Raw genomic sequence first — 14,477 nt, 5'->3', positions numbered from 1 at the left:
TCTCTCTCTCTCTGTGTCTCTCATGAATAAATAAATAAAATCTTAAAAAAAAAAAAAACTATAACTTTAAGCACTGATTTTTAAACAGTAGTGAGTTTCTTAGTTACTTGTGAAGATTTTTAAAAATACATTCATCCAAGACCCAAAGATTCTGACTTAGTAGGTTAGGATTAAATCCTGGCATTTGTGTTTATTTTCCTTAAAGGGCATAGGTGATCCATCAGATGAGTATTCCAAAATAGATTCACTGATTTAAAGGAATCTTCTGATAAACACCTACACAAAAAGATGTATCACTCTGTAATGGATACAACTGCTTATAGAACTTTGTTTTTACAAATTCAGAATTTCACTTGATTTTTATTTAAAAAAAAAAAAAAGACACCCCTGGTGCTTTTCCTATTACATTTTTATCCTTATGCACAACTTACATTTAACATAGCTAGAGAATCTAAGGTAATTAACACATTTTTTTTAAAGCCTACGCAATCTACTTAAGCTCTACATTTTTTTTTTGTTGTTGTTTTTTAAAGATTTTATTTATTCATGAGAGACAGAGAAAGAGAGAGAGAGAGGCAGAGACACAGGCAGAGGGAGAAGCAAGCAGGCTCCACACAGGGAGCCTGACATGAGACTCGATCCCGAGTCTCCAGGATCAGGACCTGGGCTGAAGGCAGCGCTAAACCACTGAGCCACTCGGGCTGCCCCGAAGTTCTACATTTTATAACAAGGGAATGGGGGCCTGGGTAGCTCAGTTGGTTAAGCATCTGCCTTCAGCTCAGGTCATGATCTCAGAGTCCTGGGATAGAGCCAAACGTCCAGTTCCCCGCTCAGCAAATACTTTGCTTCTTTCTCTCCCTCTCTCTCAAACAAATTTTTTTAAAAAATCATTTTAAAAATAAGTAAAAATAAAATGAAGGAACAAGTACTCAAAGAAAATTATACAAAATCATTAGAAATGTGAAAGAACACACCATGATGATAATGTTAGGTTTATTTACTTTCAAAATAACAAAAAACTCACTGAAAGATTAGAATGCATCCGAGAAGCAAAGTTACCCTGGCCTAAAAGAAAAATGAGGTGTGTGTAACACTTCTGTCAAAAAACAAGTACCAATGATTGAATCTAACCTCTGGGCTCAACATAAATACTCAAGAGGCAGAGTTTTGTTTTGTTTTTTTTAAGATTTTATTTATTTATTCATAGAGACACAGAGAGAGAATGAGAGGCAGAGACACAGGCAGAGGGAGAAGCAGAGAGCCCGACCTGGGACTCAATCCAGGGTCTCCAGGATCACGCCCTGGGCTGCAGGCGGCGCTAAACCACTGCGCCACCGGGGCTGCCCGAGGCAGAGTTTAGAACTGAGAAACATGAAGTCAGCCTGCTGCCAATTTTCATAAAGGCAGTTTTGTTCAGCAGAAAGTACAGTCAGAAGACCTGGCACATGCTCTCTTTTGGCCATGTGACCTTGGGCATATTACTCTAAACTTTCTAAATCTTACTTTCATCCACTTTTAAAAAGAGATCAGGGGATCCCTGGGTGGCTCAGTGGTTTGGCGCCTGCCTTTGGCCCAGGGTGTGATCCTGGAGTCCCAGGATCGAGTCCCACGTCGGGCTCCCTGTATGGAGCCTGCTTCTTCCTCTGCCTGCGTCTCTGCCTCTCTCTCTCTATCATAAATAAATAAATAAATAAATAAATAAATAAATAAATAAATAAATAAATAACTTTAAAAAAATAAAAAATAAAAAGATAATATCTGGTCTTCCTATTTGAGTGCAATTTTGAGAAGCAAATGAGATAATGTCTGTGAGAAGGCTACATACAAATTTAAGGCATTATTGGAATTATTCAGACAGATATACTCTATTTGCTAACAGCTAACATATTTCCACTTCAAAACTGGAAATTTCAAGAAAGAAATCCTTCCTCCAAAAACAAACCAAGGGTAGCCCGGATGGCTCAGCAGTTTAGCACTGCCCAGGGTGTGATTCTGGAGATCCAGGATCGAGTCCCACATCAGGCTCCCTGCATGAAGACTGCTTCTCCGTCTGCCTATGTTTGCCTCTCTCTCTGTCTGTCTCTCATGAATAAATAAAATCTTTAAAAAAAAAAAAAATCTTTAAAAAAAAAAAACCAAAAAATTGGTGTATGGAATTCATTAAGTCCCTTGAAGATATTAATGATTTGTCTTTAATTTCATCAAAATTACATAATTTTTTATAACTCTATCTTCCTTTTCTAGCTCCTATTCTATTTTATTATTATAGTATAGTATTCTTCTATACTAACATCTCTGAAATTAGCAGCAAGGGGCAGTACTGTATACAGATTAAATACAGAACAAAAGTTGCAATTAATGAAGAGGAAGGGCAAGGGAAAACTAGAGCAGTAGAAGTTTTCACTGCTTAAATGACCCAGTATGTTGAAACCACCTCTCATACGGATGCACTGGTCTCTTCATAAACCACCTTCTCATTTGCAGCAAAGAACTTCCACTCCAAAGAGAAACAATACTGAAAGGACAAATTTTCATTAGGAACAGAAACACACAATTTCCTCATTAGTAAATTGAGGAAGTTAAAACCAAAATGGCTTCAGAGAGTCTTTTCAACTCTAACATTTGACAATCTAATGCTCTCATTCCAGGATTCCTCACAGAAAACCTGTTAAAACAGATGGGAACAAAGAAATGGTTCTTTTGTTCAGGTTGTTGGCTTCTGGGTTAACTCTAAGATTAAAGGAAATTCAAATAGAAGTTTTTAAGTCAATCTAATGAGTTCATTCATAAGGATGAAAAAAAATCACATTCGCTTGATAATTTGTTATTGAAACAAGGAGCACAAACATATTTAGAAGATATCACTCTATCAAGTGAAAATTATAAATAAAAATACATAGCATTAAAAAAAATACATAGAATAAGAAACAGATAACCACTGTGTATCTGACACAAAAGGGACAGGATGGACAAATTCTGAATTCTAAAAACATTTTAGTCTCATAACTCATATTATAAACACAACTTCGCTGCCATTTTAAATCTCAGTCTAATTGGCTAGTCTGAAATTTCTCTAGCTTTAACAGAAGTCTTCAGCTTCAATAAGCACACTTGTCAGTTTTGAATATAGTTAAGGAAAGTGGTACATTAAAAAGCATAAAGTGATACAGTTACTACCTATTCAATTATCTCTTCTAAGATGACTAAAGAGAACCTCAAATCTCATATTCTAAAATATGAAATGCTTGATTCCACCTTTTTAAAGCCTGCCCCCTCATCTTACCAATCTCAGTTTTTGCACAGTTAAAATATTCAATAATGATCTTTGATTACCCTCTTTTCCTCAATCTCTACATTGAATCCATCAGGAGGTCCTAATATATATATATATATTTTTTTTTTTTGTCCTCCAAAATATACTGGGAATCCCTCCACTTTTGCTGCTACTGCCACCCTATTTCATGCAAACATTTCTCTCACCTAGAATATTCTACAGGCTCCTGTCCTTCCATTCTGTCTTCTCACAGTTCCTTCTCCACATCCAGAGTGATGGTATAAAAAATCACCAATCCCTCCCTCCTGTTTAGACACTCCAAAGACACTTTCTAGCAGATTTTATTAAAATAAGACCTAAAGTCCTTCTATACACCTATATGATCAAGGTCCCTCCCTGGCCTACTGACCTCCTCTCATTTCACTTTTCCTTCTTATTCCTCATGCTCTAATTGCACTGGCCTTCTTTCAGTCCTCACGGAAAAGAAAAGGGAAGGACAGAATATAAGAGAAGACAGCAGTAGCAGAGGGGGAAAAGCTTATTCCACCTCTGGCTCCCTATGGTAGCTTGTTTCCTCTACCTGGAAATACTCTTCTTGCTGGTGTTCCTTATCACTCAGGCCTCAACTCAAACATACTTTCCTTAAGTACAGCTAAGGAACTCGGGGATGGGGGGGATGGGGATGGAAAGAAACGGAGCAGAGAGGATTTTCTGGGCACTGAAACTACTCTGTATAAGACCATAATGGATATATGTCCAAATTCATAGTATACATAACATCAAGAGTAAATTGTAATATAAACTATGAACTTTGGGTGTCAATTATAGGCTCATCAAATATAACAAAGATAGCATTCTGATGGGGGATGTTGATAGTGGGGGAGGCTATGCATGTGAGGGCAAGAAGTCTCTATTTCTCCTCTCAATTTTTCTGTGAATTTAAAAACTGCTCTAAAACTAAAATCTTAGTAAGAAATTTTTTTTTTTTTTTCAAAATTCTCTCAACTCACTATGTTACCATACTTTTCTCTTCATAACAATTATCACTTTGAAATTATCTTATTTATGTGTTTCGGGGGTTTGTTGTCTGTGTCTCCTCCACTTCTGTAATGCAGCCAACAAATTGTGGCTCTTACCCATCACCATATTCCTAGCACCTAGCCCAGTGTAGCCAAACAGGGTCACTGTGTTCCACCCTGTAAGCTGTGCACATTAAAAATCACAATTTAAGATGGATGAGGATTTGATGAAATCTCTTGGGAGAACTGCAAAATGAAAGACCTGAGGGATCCCTGGGTGGCGCAGCGGTTTAGCGCCTGCCTTTGGCCCAGCGCGCTGATCCTGGAGACCCAGGATCGAATCCCACATCGGGCTCCCAGTGCATTGAGCCTGCTTCTCCCTCTGCCTGTGTCGTCTCTGCCTCTCTCTCTCTGTGACTATCATAAATAAATAAATAAATAAAAATTAAAAAAAAAAAAAACAAAATGAAAGACCTGGGATCTGAAAAAATACATTCCTACAATACTTCCATTAATCAAAAGCATAATATTTTCAGATCTGCTATTGTGACAATGTGCCAATGAGGTAATCAGAACATGTATTAGCTTTCTCAACCCTGGCACTTACATACTCAGCTAGGTACTTTGTTGTGGGGGCTGTGTATTACAGGATGTTTAGCAGCATCCTTGGTCTCTACCCACAAAATGCTAGTAGTGCAATTCCCCTAGTTTTGACAAGCAAAAATGTGTCCAGACACTGCAAAGTATTTCCTGGGAGTCAAAATTGCCCCAAACAGGAAACCACTGGAATGGTCACTTAAGCTTTCACTGTCTCAGTTTTCTCATCTAGAACACACGTTCAACATATCATAAAAATAGTTCAACTGTACACACCAGTTTATATCTTAGGAAACCTCTGGATATTTACACTACTAAATTTGTTTTTTTGTTTGTTTTTGCTCATTATTAAAATTCAAGACAACAAACAGGAAATTAGAATTCAGGGCAATAGGAACAGAAAAGTAAGCATCAAATCTAAAAACAGAATTTTCACAAATTCTCACATTATTCATATAATATGCATATAGAAGATACACACACACACACTGTTGTTGGTGGTATTTTTCAGAGAAACTGATGCAATGAAAAATTCCGCAGAGTCATAATCAGGAGTTAGATAAAGAGAAGAACCTACATCTTCAAAATGTCATTCCAGTGTTCTGTGGTATAAGAAAATTCTCTCCAGCGTCTGATGCAGCACTCAAAATTTGTTGGTTTTTTGTTAAGATTTCAATTACATATTTACTTGGGATAGAGAAAAAGGAAGAGAGAGAGAGAGAGAGAGAGAAGCAAAGGGAGAGAGACAAGCCCCAACTGATCCCATGACACGAGCTGAAATCAAGAGATGGACACTTAACCGGCTGAGACACCCAGACACCCCCAGCACTGAAAATTACATGAAGTACAAGATACAAGGATAGGGAATGGCTTTTTCCTTTAGAAACTTTTGGCAGATTACATATTAAAGTTCTCAATTATTCACTCACTCCTTTCCCACAAAAAAATAGAATCCCCATCCCATTATCTTTGGACCTGGCCACATAACTGCTTTGGCCAATGGAACATAAGCAAATGTAACATACATCATATATGAGCAGAAACTTTGAATGCAAATGTGTGATTTGATTTGGTCTCTGGGACTTTTGCAGTATGCCACGAGCACATGTCCCAGACAGCCTCCTTCAGCTTGAGTCCCAGAATAAGAAGACTCATGGAGCTGACCTGCAATAGAGCAACCTAGAGCAGTCACACTTGACCATAGCCCTTATGTTTGTTTCTATCATTCTAAGTCATTGAGCTTTTGGAATATTTAGTTTCTGCAGCAAAATCTGACTAACATGGGGATGTACTTTTTTGGTGCACTAACATTAAAATATTTACATAACTCTAAATTTCAGTGTGCATGACTTTATAAGTTGTTCTCTCTCTCTCCATATACAATCTTATCTTTGGTTTTTCTTTAACATTCAATATGCACATTATGAACATTTTTAGAGATTAAAAAATCACCAGAATATACCTATCTGCACTGAAGATAGTTGAGTCAAAATTCTCAATTCACATTTGATATTCAAATACCACAAAGATAAGCAAAGTACAGATTCCAAGTATAGGTCCAGAGGACTCAGGAAAGATTCTCCACAAATCTACAGTTAGAATATAGTAGGCCTTGGAGTCCTACAATTTAGTCTTAGTAAGTTTTCTTTAATAGTCCAAAAACACCTAAAAAAATAAAATATCTACACATCTGCCATCTACAGACTGCAGAATATACTCATTTATAAAAGAAATAAGCAAAAAATTAAAGGCTTTATGTAATTCTAATTTTACTATTATTCTGTGTGGGAAACCAGAAAGTGTAAAATAATTTTAGTATACAGGAAACATGTGGGGAAAAGTTTACTTGTTTGAAACATCTTTTTACATGACCAAGAAAGGACTGCTTATTACACACGCCATGAATATTTATCACCCACTATTCACAATTTAATCTACTCCAAGGTCTGGCTTCTGTTCCCAGTCCTCTACCAAAAAAGCTCTTGTTAAAGTTCACCTATGAACACCACGTTGTCAGAACCAGTGGTCACTAGTCTATCCCTTTTGTCCATGATCTCTTCAGCAGTATAGAAACAAATCAAATCACTGCTTCCTCCCTTCCTTGACTTTCTTGGTTTTTGTGATATTACAATTCCTGAGTTTTCCTCCTACCTCTTAAGAGTCTCTTTCCTAGCTTCTTCTACTTTCCCCTCTTATTGAAATGCCCTATGAATGCTGGTGTTCTTCAGGCTAAATGGCTGGATCCTTAGGCCCTTCTCTTTTCCCTCTCCCTCTTAAGTAACCTTAACTATTTCAAAAGTTTTAAGTATCATCTACATTGCAACTACTTCCTAAAAGATTACTTCCAGCCCTGGCCACTCTTAGGAAGGCTACACTCCTACCCAACTATCTTCTAGATGCATCCACTAAGATGTCTCATGTTCATTTCATATTTAACACAACCAAAAGCAAGCTCTTGATCCTCCCACCTAAACCTATTTCACCTCCATACTTTATCCTCTAGTTTTTCCCATCTCAGAAAACAGAATCATACCCCAGCAATCCAAGTATTCATGTCATACCTCACTCATTCTTGTCATTTCCTTCCCTTCTCCCTTAACCCAACATATCCAGCATACCAACAAATTCTGTCAACTCTACCTCCAAAGCACAGCTCAAATGTATCTGCTTCTTGCCAACTCAACTACCACCATCAACCCAGAATAAGCTACTTTCATGAATTTCTATAGCATCCTTCTGACTCATCTCCAAGTTTCTTTCCCCACCAACAGCCCCCAAACTCTGCTATCTTCACATTAAGAGCCCAAAGTGATCTTTCTAGACTGTAAATAAAATCTTATCACTCCCTTCCTTAAAACTTTCCAATAACTTTCACTGTACTTTCCCCATATCATGGTCTACAAAGGTACTTACCTTTTTTCCCCTCATTTCTTCCACCTATCCACTGACCACACTTCTTAAACATGTCAAGTTCTTTTCAGATTTAGGACCTTGCACACACTACTCCTATTACTTGAAATGCCCTGTACACACTTCCTCCTTTCCTCTTCCTGCACTTTCAATCAGTCTTTACTAAGCATTCAGTTACACAATCACTTCTAGAAACTGCTAGAGGTACTAATTATCACTATCAGCTATTTAATATGAGTGTGTTTCAGAACAGTTCAATGTGGGTTGCCTGGCTGGCTCAGTCAATAGAGCATGCAGCTCTTGATTTGGAGGTTGTAAATTCAAGTCCCATATTGGGTATATTTTGTTTTTACTTAAAAACAAAATCCTAAAAAGAAAAGAATAATTCAATGTGTACATTCTGGAAGCCCTTAAGAACATTCCTTACTACCACAAATTTGATTGGTAATAATGTAGAACTCTATCATCACTGGAAAGGAACGCCAATATCATCTATTGTCCCACTACACATGACAAATATAAATCCGAGGTAAGTAACTTGTCTATTTTACAAGGCTAAATGATAGATCTTCTAACTCTGTGTTCAATAACTTGATCAATCCTCTTCCAATTCTGTTTATTACATCACCATTTTAAGATAACCCCAATCATTTAAAAAAAAAAATCCTCAAGTTCATATGGAATGACAAAGGGCCTCTAATAGTCGAAATAGTCTTTTTATTTTTTTAAGATTTTATTTATTTGACAAAGAGCAAATCGGGGAAGAATGGGGGTGAAGGAGAAGCAGACTCCCCACTGAGCAGGTCCAACATGGGGCTTGATCTCTAGGACCCTGAGATCATGACCTGAGCCAAAGGTAGACACCTAACTGACTGAGCCATCCAGGCACTCCTAGTCAAAAGAGTCTTGAGAAAGAACAATAAAGCTGGAAATATCCTACTTCCTTCAAAACATATTACAAAAGTACAGTAATCAAAACAGTATGGTACTGACAGAAAGACAGACCTATAGACCAATGGAACAGAATCAAGAATCCAGACATAAGCTCATGCATATATACTCAAATGATCTTCAGCAAGAATAGCAGGACTATATAATAAGAAACAGACTATACAGTCTCTTCAATAAATGGTACTGGAAAACTAGATACCTGCATGCAAAAGAGTAAAACTGAACCCTTATCTTATATAATACACAAATATCAATTCATAATGACTTAACTCAAAAAAAAAAACCTAAATGTAGAACCTAAAACTATATATCTCCTAGAAGAAAATACAGAGAAAAAGGTTTTTTTGGTTTTTTTTTAAAGATTTTTTTTTTATTTATTCATGAGAGGCACAGAGAGAGAGAGGGGCAGAGACACAGGCAGAGGGAGAAGCAGGCTCCATGCAGGGAGCCCGATGTGGGACTCGATCCCAGGACTCCAGGATCACACCCTGGCCCAAAGATAGGCACTAAACCACTAAGCCACCCAGGGAGCCCCAAAAGTTAAGTTTTATAACATTGGTTTTGGTAATGACTTCTTGGATATGACACCAAAAGCACAATTAGACAAGTGGAACTACGTCACCTAAAAAGCTCCTGCACAGCAAAGAAAACCATCAACAAAATTAAAAACCTATGGAATAGGAGAAATTATTTGCAACCCATATATCTGACAAGGAGTTAATATCCAAAATATAAAAGGATCTCCTAAAACTCAACAGGGAAAAAAACTCAATTGGTTTATAAATGGATTTTAAAATGGGCAAAAGATGTGAACAGTTCTCCAAAGACCTACAAATATATGAAAGGATGCTCAATATCATTAATCATCAAAGAAATGCAAAGCAACTACAATGCAGTACATCACATCTGTTAGAACACCCATTACCAAAAAAGGAAATAGTAAGTATTGGTAAAGATGTGGAGAAATGAGAACCCTTGTGCACTGTTGACGGGAATATAAAATAATGCAACTCGTATGGAAAACAGTATGGAGGTTCCAAAAAAAAAAAAAAAAAACTAACTAAAAATACAACTGCCAAATGACCCAGTAATCTGACTTCTGGGTATACACACACAAAAAGAAAAACTGAAAACAGTATTGGTGGCATTATTCACAACGGCCAAGAAGTACAAACAACCGAAATGTCCATCAGTGGATGAATGAATAAAGATAATGCAGTATATACCCACAAAGGAATAGTACTTAGCCTTAGGAAAGAAGTATTGTCATATACTACATGTACAAAACTTGAGGATATTATGCTAAGTGAAATAAGCCAGTAATAGAAGGCGAGATACTGCAGAATTCCACTTATATGAGATATCTAAAGCAATCAGGCTCATAAAAGCAGCACAATGGTGGCTGACAAGGGCTAGCAGGGGCAGAGAAAATGAGAGGTGCTATTCAATGGCTATAGAGTTTCAGTCATGCAAGCTGTAAAAGTTCTAGAGATCTAATGAGTATATAGTTATCAATAATTCACATTGTGCTTACGGTAATTAAGAAGAAAAAAACAAAACAAAACACCACCCCAGTCACCACTTAGGCCTTAGTAGCAAATGAGGGAAACAGCTTGCTCAGCTTAGATAAGTCATAGTTAGCTGCTAGTACACATTACTGTAAAATGGCAGCAAGAAAGCAAGTTCTTGCCCCAGATATCTGTGAAACTTCTTGTAAACCATAATAATGCTGGTTTAAAGACCAAATTATATTTAGTAGGCAAATAAGTGCTTTTACTTTTACTGATCTGTCCTGTGTACGTGTGGGCATACACACGTGCATACATGTAAATCATTCACTATAACACCATCTAGCCAAGAAGATAAAGATGGCTTATAAGCATCATTAAGAATAGAAAAAATATCTTAAATTTCCTATATCGTACCTATATTGCTACAATGCTTTGATGAAATTCTTGTAAGAGACCTGAAAGGACAAGACAATCCTCTGTAGTTCAAACCAACACCACTATTACCCACATGATAAACATTATCTCTTAAGATGGTAAAGATGCAGTTTGGAGTAGAGGCTTTCAAAATGTTTTAAACTACAACCCACATTAAGAAATGCATACATTATTCATATCTATATATTACCTATATAAAACTAAATAATTTCATCAAATAATATGGTTTAATTGTATATTACTACATACATGTCCCTCTTTGTTCTCTTGCTGTTTAATTTTTTAAAAACTACTTGTACCAAAATCAATTTCACAAACCACTAATGGACACAACCTACAGTTTGAGAAACACTGTACTAGAGCCACAACAGTGGACACATGCTACATAATTCCAAGGATACAAAGCACATAACAAAATACATAAAACAATGACTTTCTGATGCTGTTCACAGATACTTATACCTTTGCTCTCTAGGTATAGTTGCTTAAATAATTTAAAAGCTGCTCTTTTCTCTGGGGAGTAAAAGGAAAGATTAGTATCTGCCTTCTGTTCCAAGAATTCTAATGACTTTCAAGGTATGCACTGGAGATAAACCATATTTGGAAAAGTAGTTCCAGCACAGAGTTAGAATTTCTCCAAAAATATACAAGATAATGTCATAACTAAAACATGGTTGAACTACAAAAACCCATTTCTCTTCTCAAATAAGATAAAGCAGATTAAGTATGATTTGACTATCTGCAGAAAAGGATTAACTATAAAATCAAATAATACCTAGCTAACTTAAATTTTTAAGAGACTTCAAATTATCCTGAACAAAAACTTACAAATGTGCTCAAGATTCCTTTTCAAAACCCCATCCTCTCTCCAGCATTCCTAAATATCCTCCTCTAATCACATTCCCATAAATATTTTTTTATTTACCATACTTCCCCTTTAACTTACTTTTTTATGATGGGAAGAAAGAACAGATGCCTCTAAAACAGGCTCCAAATTTCTTTGATGGCTGTCATTATCACTTCTCCTTGTACCATCCAGTTGGTGCCCTTTTCTGAGCCTTATATCTGGCTCTGGAGTCCTGCTGCACCCCAATCGGTTTTCTGCTGTCTGGTTCATGGGATACCCAAGACTTTCTTACAAAGAGGTCTTTCTTTCTGTCCCTTCTTCTTGGGAGGATGGACGTTCTGGAGGGTGAGTTGACCCTAAGGGAGAGGAAAGCTGTGAATTAACATATTTTAAATAAACACATTAAATGAGTGCTGGGGGAAGATAAAGGTTATGTTATTATACACTCAAACAATAGAATACCCAACAATCATTAAGAACAATAAAACAATGTATAAAATATCCACATGTACTAATAGTAAAGACTGTCAAAATCTGGGACTCCTGGGTAGCCCAGTAGTTGAGCATCTGCCTTTAGCTCAGGACATGATCTCGGGGTCCTGGGATTGAGTCTCACTTCGGGCTCCCCGTGGGAAGTCTTCTTCTCCCTCTGCCTATGTCTCTGCCTCTCTGTGTGTCTCTCGTGAATAAATAAATAAAATCTTTAAAAAGGCTGTCAAAAAAAAAAAAAAAGGCTGTCAAAATAAATTTTTTTCAAAATAAATTTTTAAATGAAAAAAGCAAGATATAACATGTACAACATCCCCAGAATTTATAAAAGTATGATTGTATATGTACACAGAATAATTACTGGAAAGTATTCAAAACTGTGCCCGTGGTACAGAAGTACACAGGGAAGAATCAAAGGTCTCAACTGGGGAAACTTTTCATTTTTTTCTGCCTGCATTTTTTTTTTTTTTTTACAATATGTCATTTTACAATATGCCAGGACTATTTTCAAACAGACCATTTTACAATCACTGTTTCAATTAAAAACAGACCAAACTGCAGAAAGAATACGTGGATTTTATGCACTAAAGCTGGGTCTTACATATCCAATCTCTTAAACATCACAATGACCTCACCAGGTATATTTGTATATCTACATTTCAGGCGAGGAAACCGAAATTCACCATACTTTATATGAAATAAATAGGACAAAGTCTCTTTCATAGCACATATTATTAGTAATGTTTTGCATTTAAGTTCCTCAAACGTCTAACATTTCAACATCTGAGATGTTTTGAAACCTAACTAACTTGCAGGGCAAGAAACTCAGGACCAGAGCATACTCCTTTATATCCCTTCAGTTCCCAGAAAGTGCTATGCACAGAAACGTTTAATGAAAATTTGATAGATGACATTTAAATATTCTTGAGTGGTAAAAACACTTTCAGAGACCATCACTATCTTTCTAAATTAGACTGACATAAGTTTCTTGGGAGTTCAATTATTTCATGTCCTTGGTCCTCTAAACTCGCAGTACAAAAGCTTAATTTAGACATGTAGTTACATATACTAATAAGGTTATTATAACAGTCAATCCAATTAGAAACACTAAAACAGGAAGAGGCCAGGGTATGCGTTATGCTCATAAAATCCCATGAGATTCAGAGTTCTTACTGGGGGAAAGGAGAGTAGGGCAAAGTGGGAGGGCCTGCATAGCATCAAAAGAAGGTGAAAATATGTATTTGGTTTTCATATACATAGGCACTAAGACTAAGAATTAGCCCTAAAATTTGAATTAGACTAAAAAATAGCCAACTCTTTCATATAATCAAGTGAGTTTACTGCAGGATTTCTCTAATGGCTTTCAAAGTTTCTGGAGCAAGAACAGGCACAAACCTTTAAGGATCACCAAACCTTAGCATGTGCCTATCACATAAGGGCCTGAGCAAGCATATTAATAATGAGATTATAAACTATGCTATTAATGCCCAAATCTAAAAGAAAAAGCAATGCTAATAACATCTTTATTTATGTACAGCTCACAAAACTGTCTGACAACAACCATTTCATTTTATCTCAGGGAAAGGAAGCTAGTATTTACTGTGGATCAATGATTCAACAAAGTTAAATTCTGTACCAGAGAATTTACATATCACATGGTATCTCTCATAATCCTAATATATAGCCAGCCCCTGAGGTGTTGTTATAAAATGGTATTTTATCATCCATTTTACAGATGTGGAAAACTGTGGCTTCTGAACTTAATTTATTAATTTATTTTAATAAAAATAAAGAGGAACAGTTGAGATTTACACCCAGGTCTTTCTGGCCCTCATGATGTTCATGTTCTATCTACTACCCAAAAGATTAAGACTAGGGGAAAAAAAGATAAAAATTTGAACCCTAAAGTCATTTGGCTTACATCATAAGTAAACTACAGAATCAGAATCTTTTTTCTCAAATTGTTGCAAGTAAAATAAAGCTTTCTGCAAAGCAGCCTTGAAATATGACCACATCAAACTTCTCATAACCCGGAGCTATATGTGGAGTGTTGCTCATTTGTGAGAATGTTAATGGGACGTTCTATTAGAATTATTTTTGTAATCCACAACTCAGAAAAAAAGAAAGTAACATGAAGTAAGTTTTCCCAAAGAATTTGTAAAGGATTCATCTTAAAATAAAAAAATAAAAAATAAATTTCCAGGAAAGGCCTGAGATTAACATACATTCCAAATAATGTTTACCAAATTTGTAAGTAAAATAAAAGAATGAACAAAATAAGGCAATAAATAAAATCTTCAATTAAAAGAACTTAATTCTGTTCACTACTTTATAAGCAATGCAAGAAGGCCTAACAAAATGTTTTGAACAATAAAATTATTGAAGGAAAAAGGATTTATGTCAGTTCTGAGGTTCCTAAAGATTCAACAAAACACTCCAGTTCT

General features: G+C 36.1%; 1 protein-coding gene across 11 annotated transcripts in view; it reads right to left on the bottom strand.

The window, feature by feature from the left end:
- The window catches only part of ADIPOR2 (adiponectin receptor 2), a 145,564-nt gene that overhangs the window by 32,924 nt on the left and 98,163 nt on the right, over window positions 1–14,477 (bottom strand). For 10 of the 11 annotated variants that reach the window (XM_072799560.1, XM_072799559.1, XM_072799562.1 and 7 more), the window contains one exon: window positions 11,644–11,900. In XM_072799560.1, coding sequence (XP_072655661.1) covers window positions 11,644–11,814 — 171 coding nt within the window. In that variant the 5' untranslated portion in view covers window positions 11,815–11,900. Of the gene's footprint in view, window positions 1–7,803; window positions 7,931–11,643; window positions 11,901–14,477 lie in introns of those variants that run through there. The other variant, XM_072799563.1, reaches the window with a different exon arrangement.

This window comes from Canis lupus, chromosome 25, assembly GCF_048164855.1.
Source record: "Canis lupus baileyi chromosome 25, mCanLup2.hap1, whole genome shotgun sequence".
NCBI classification, from domain to species: domain Eukaryota; kingdom Metazoa; phylum Chordata; class Mammalia; order Carnivora; family Canidae; genus Canis; species Canis lupus.
Note: the sequence above shows the minus strand (reverse complement) of the source record. Positions and strands in the feature narration are given on the sequence as shown.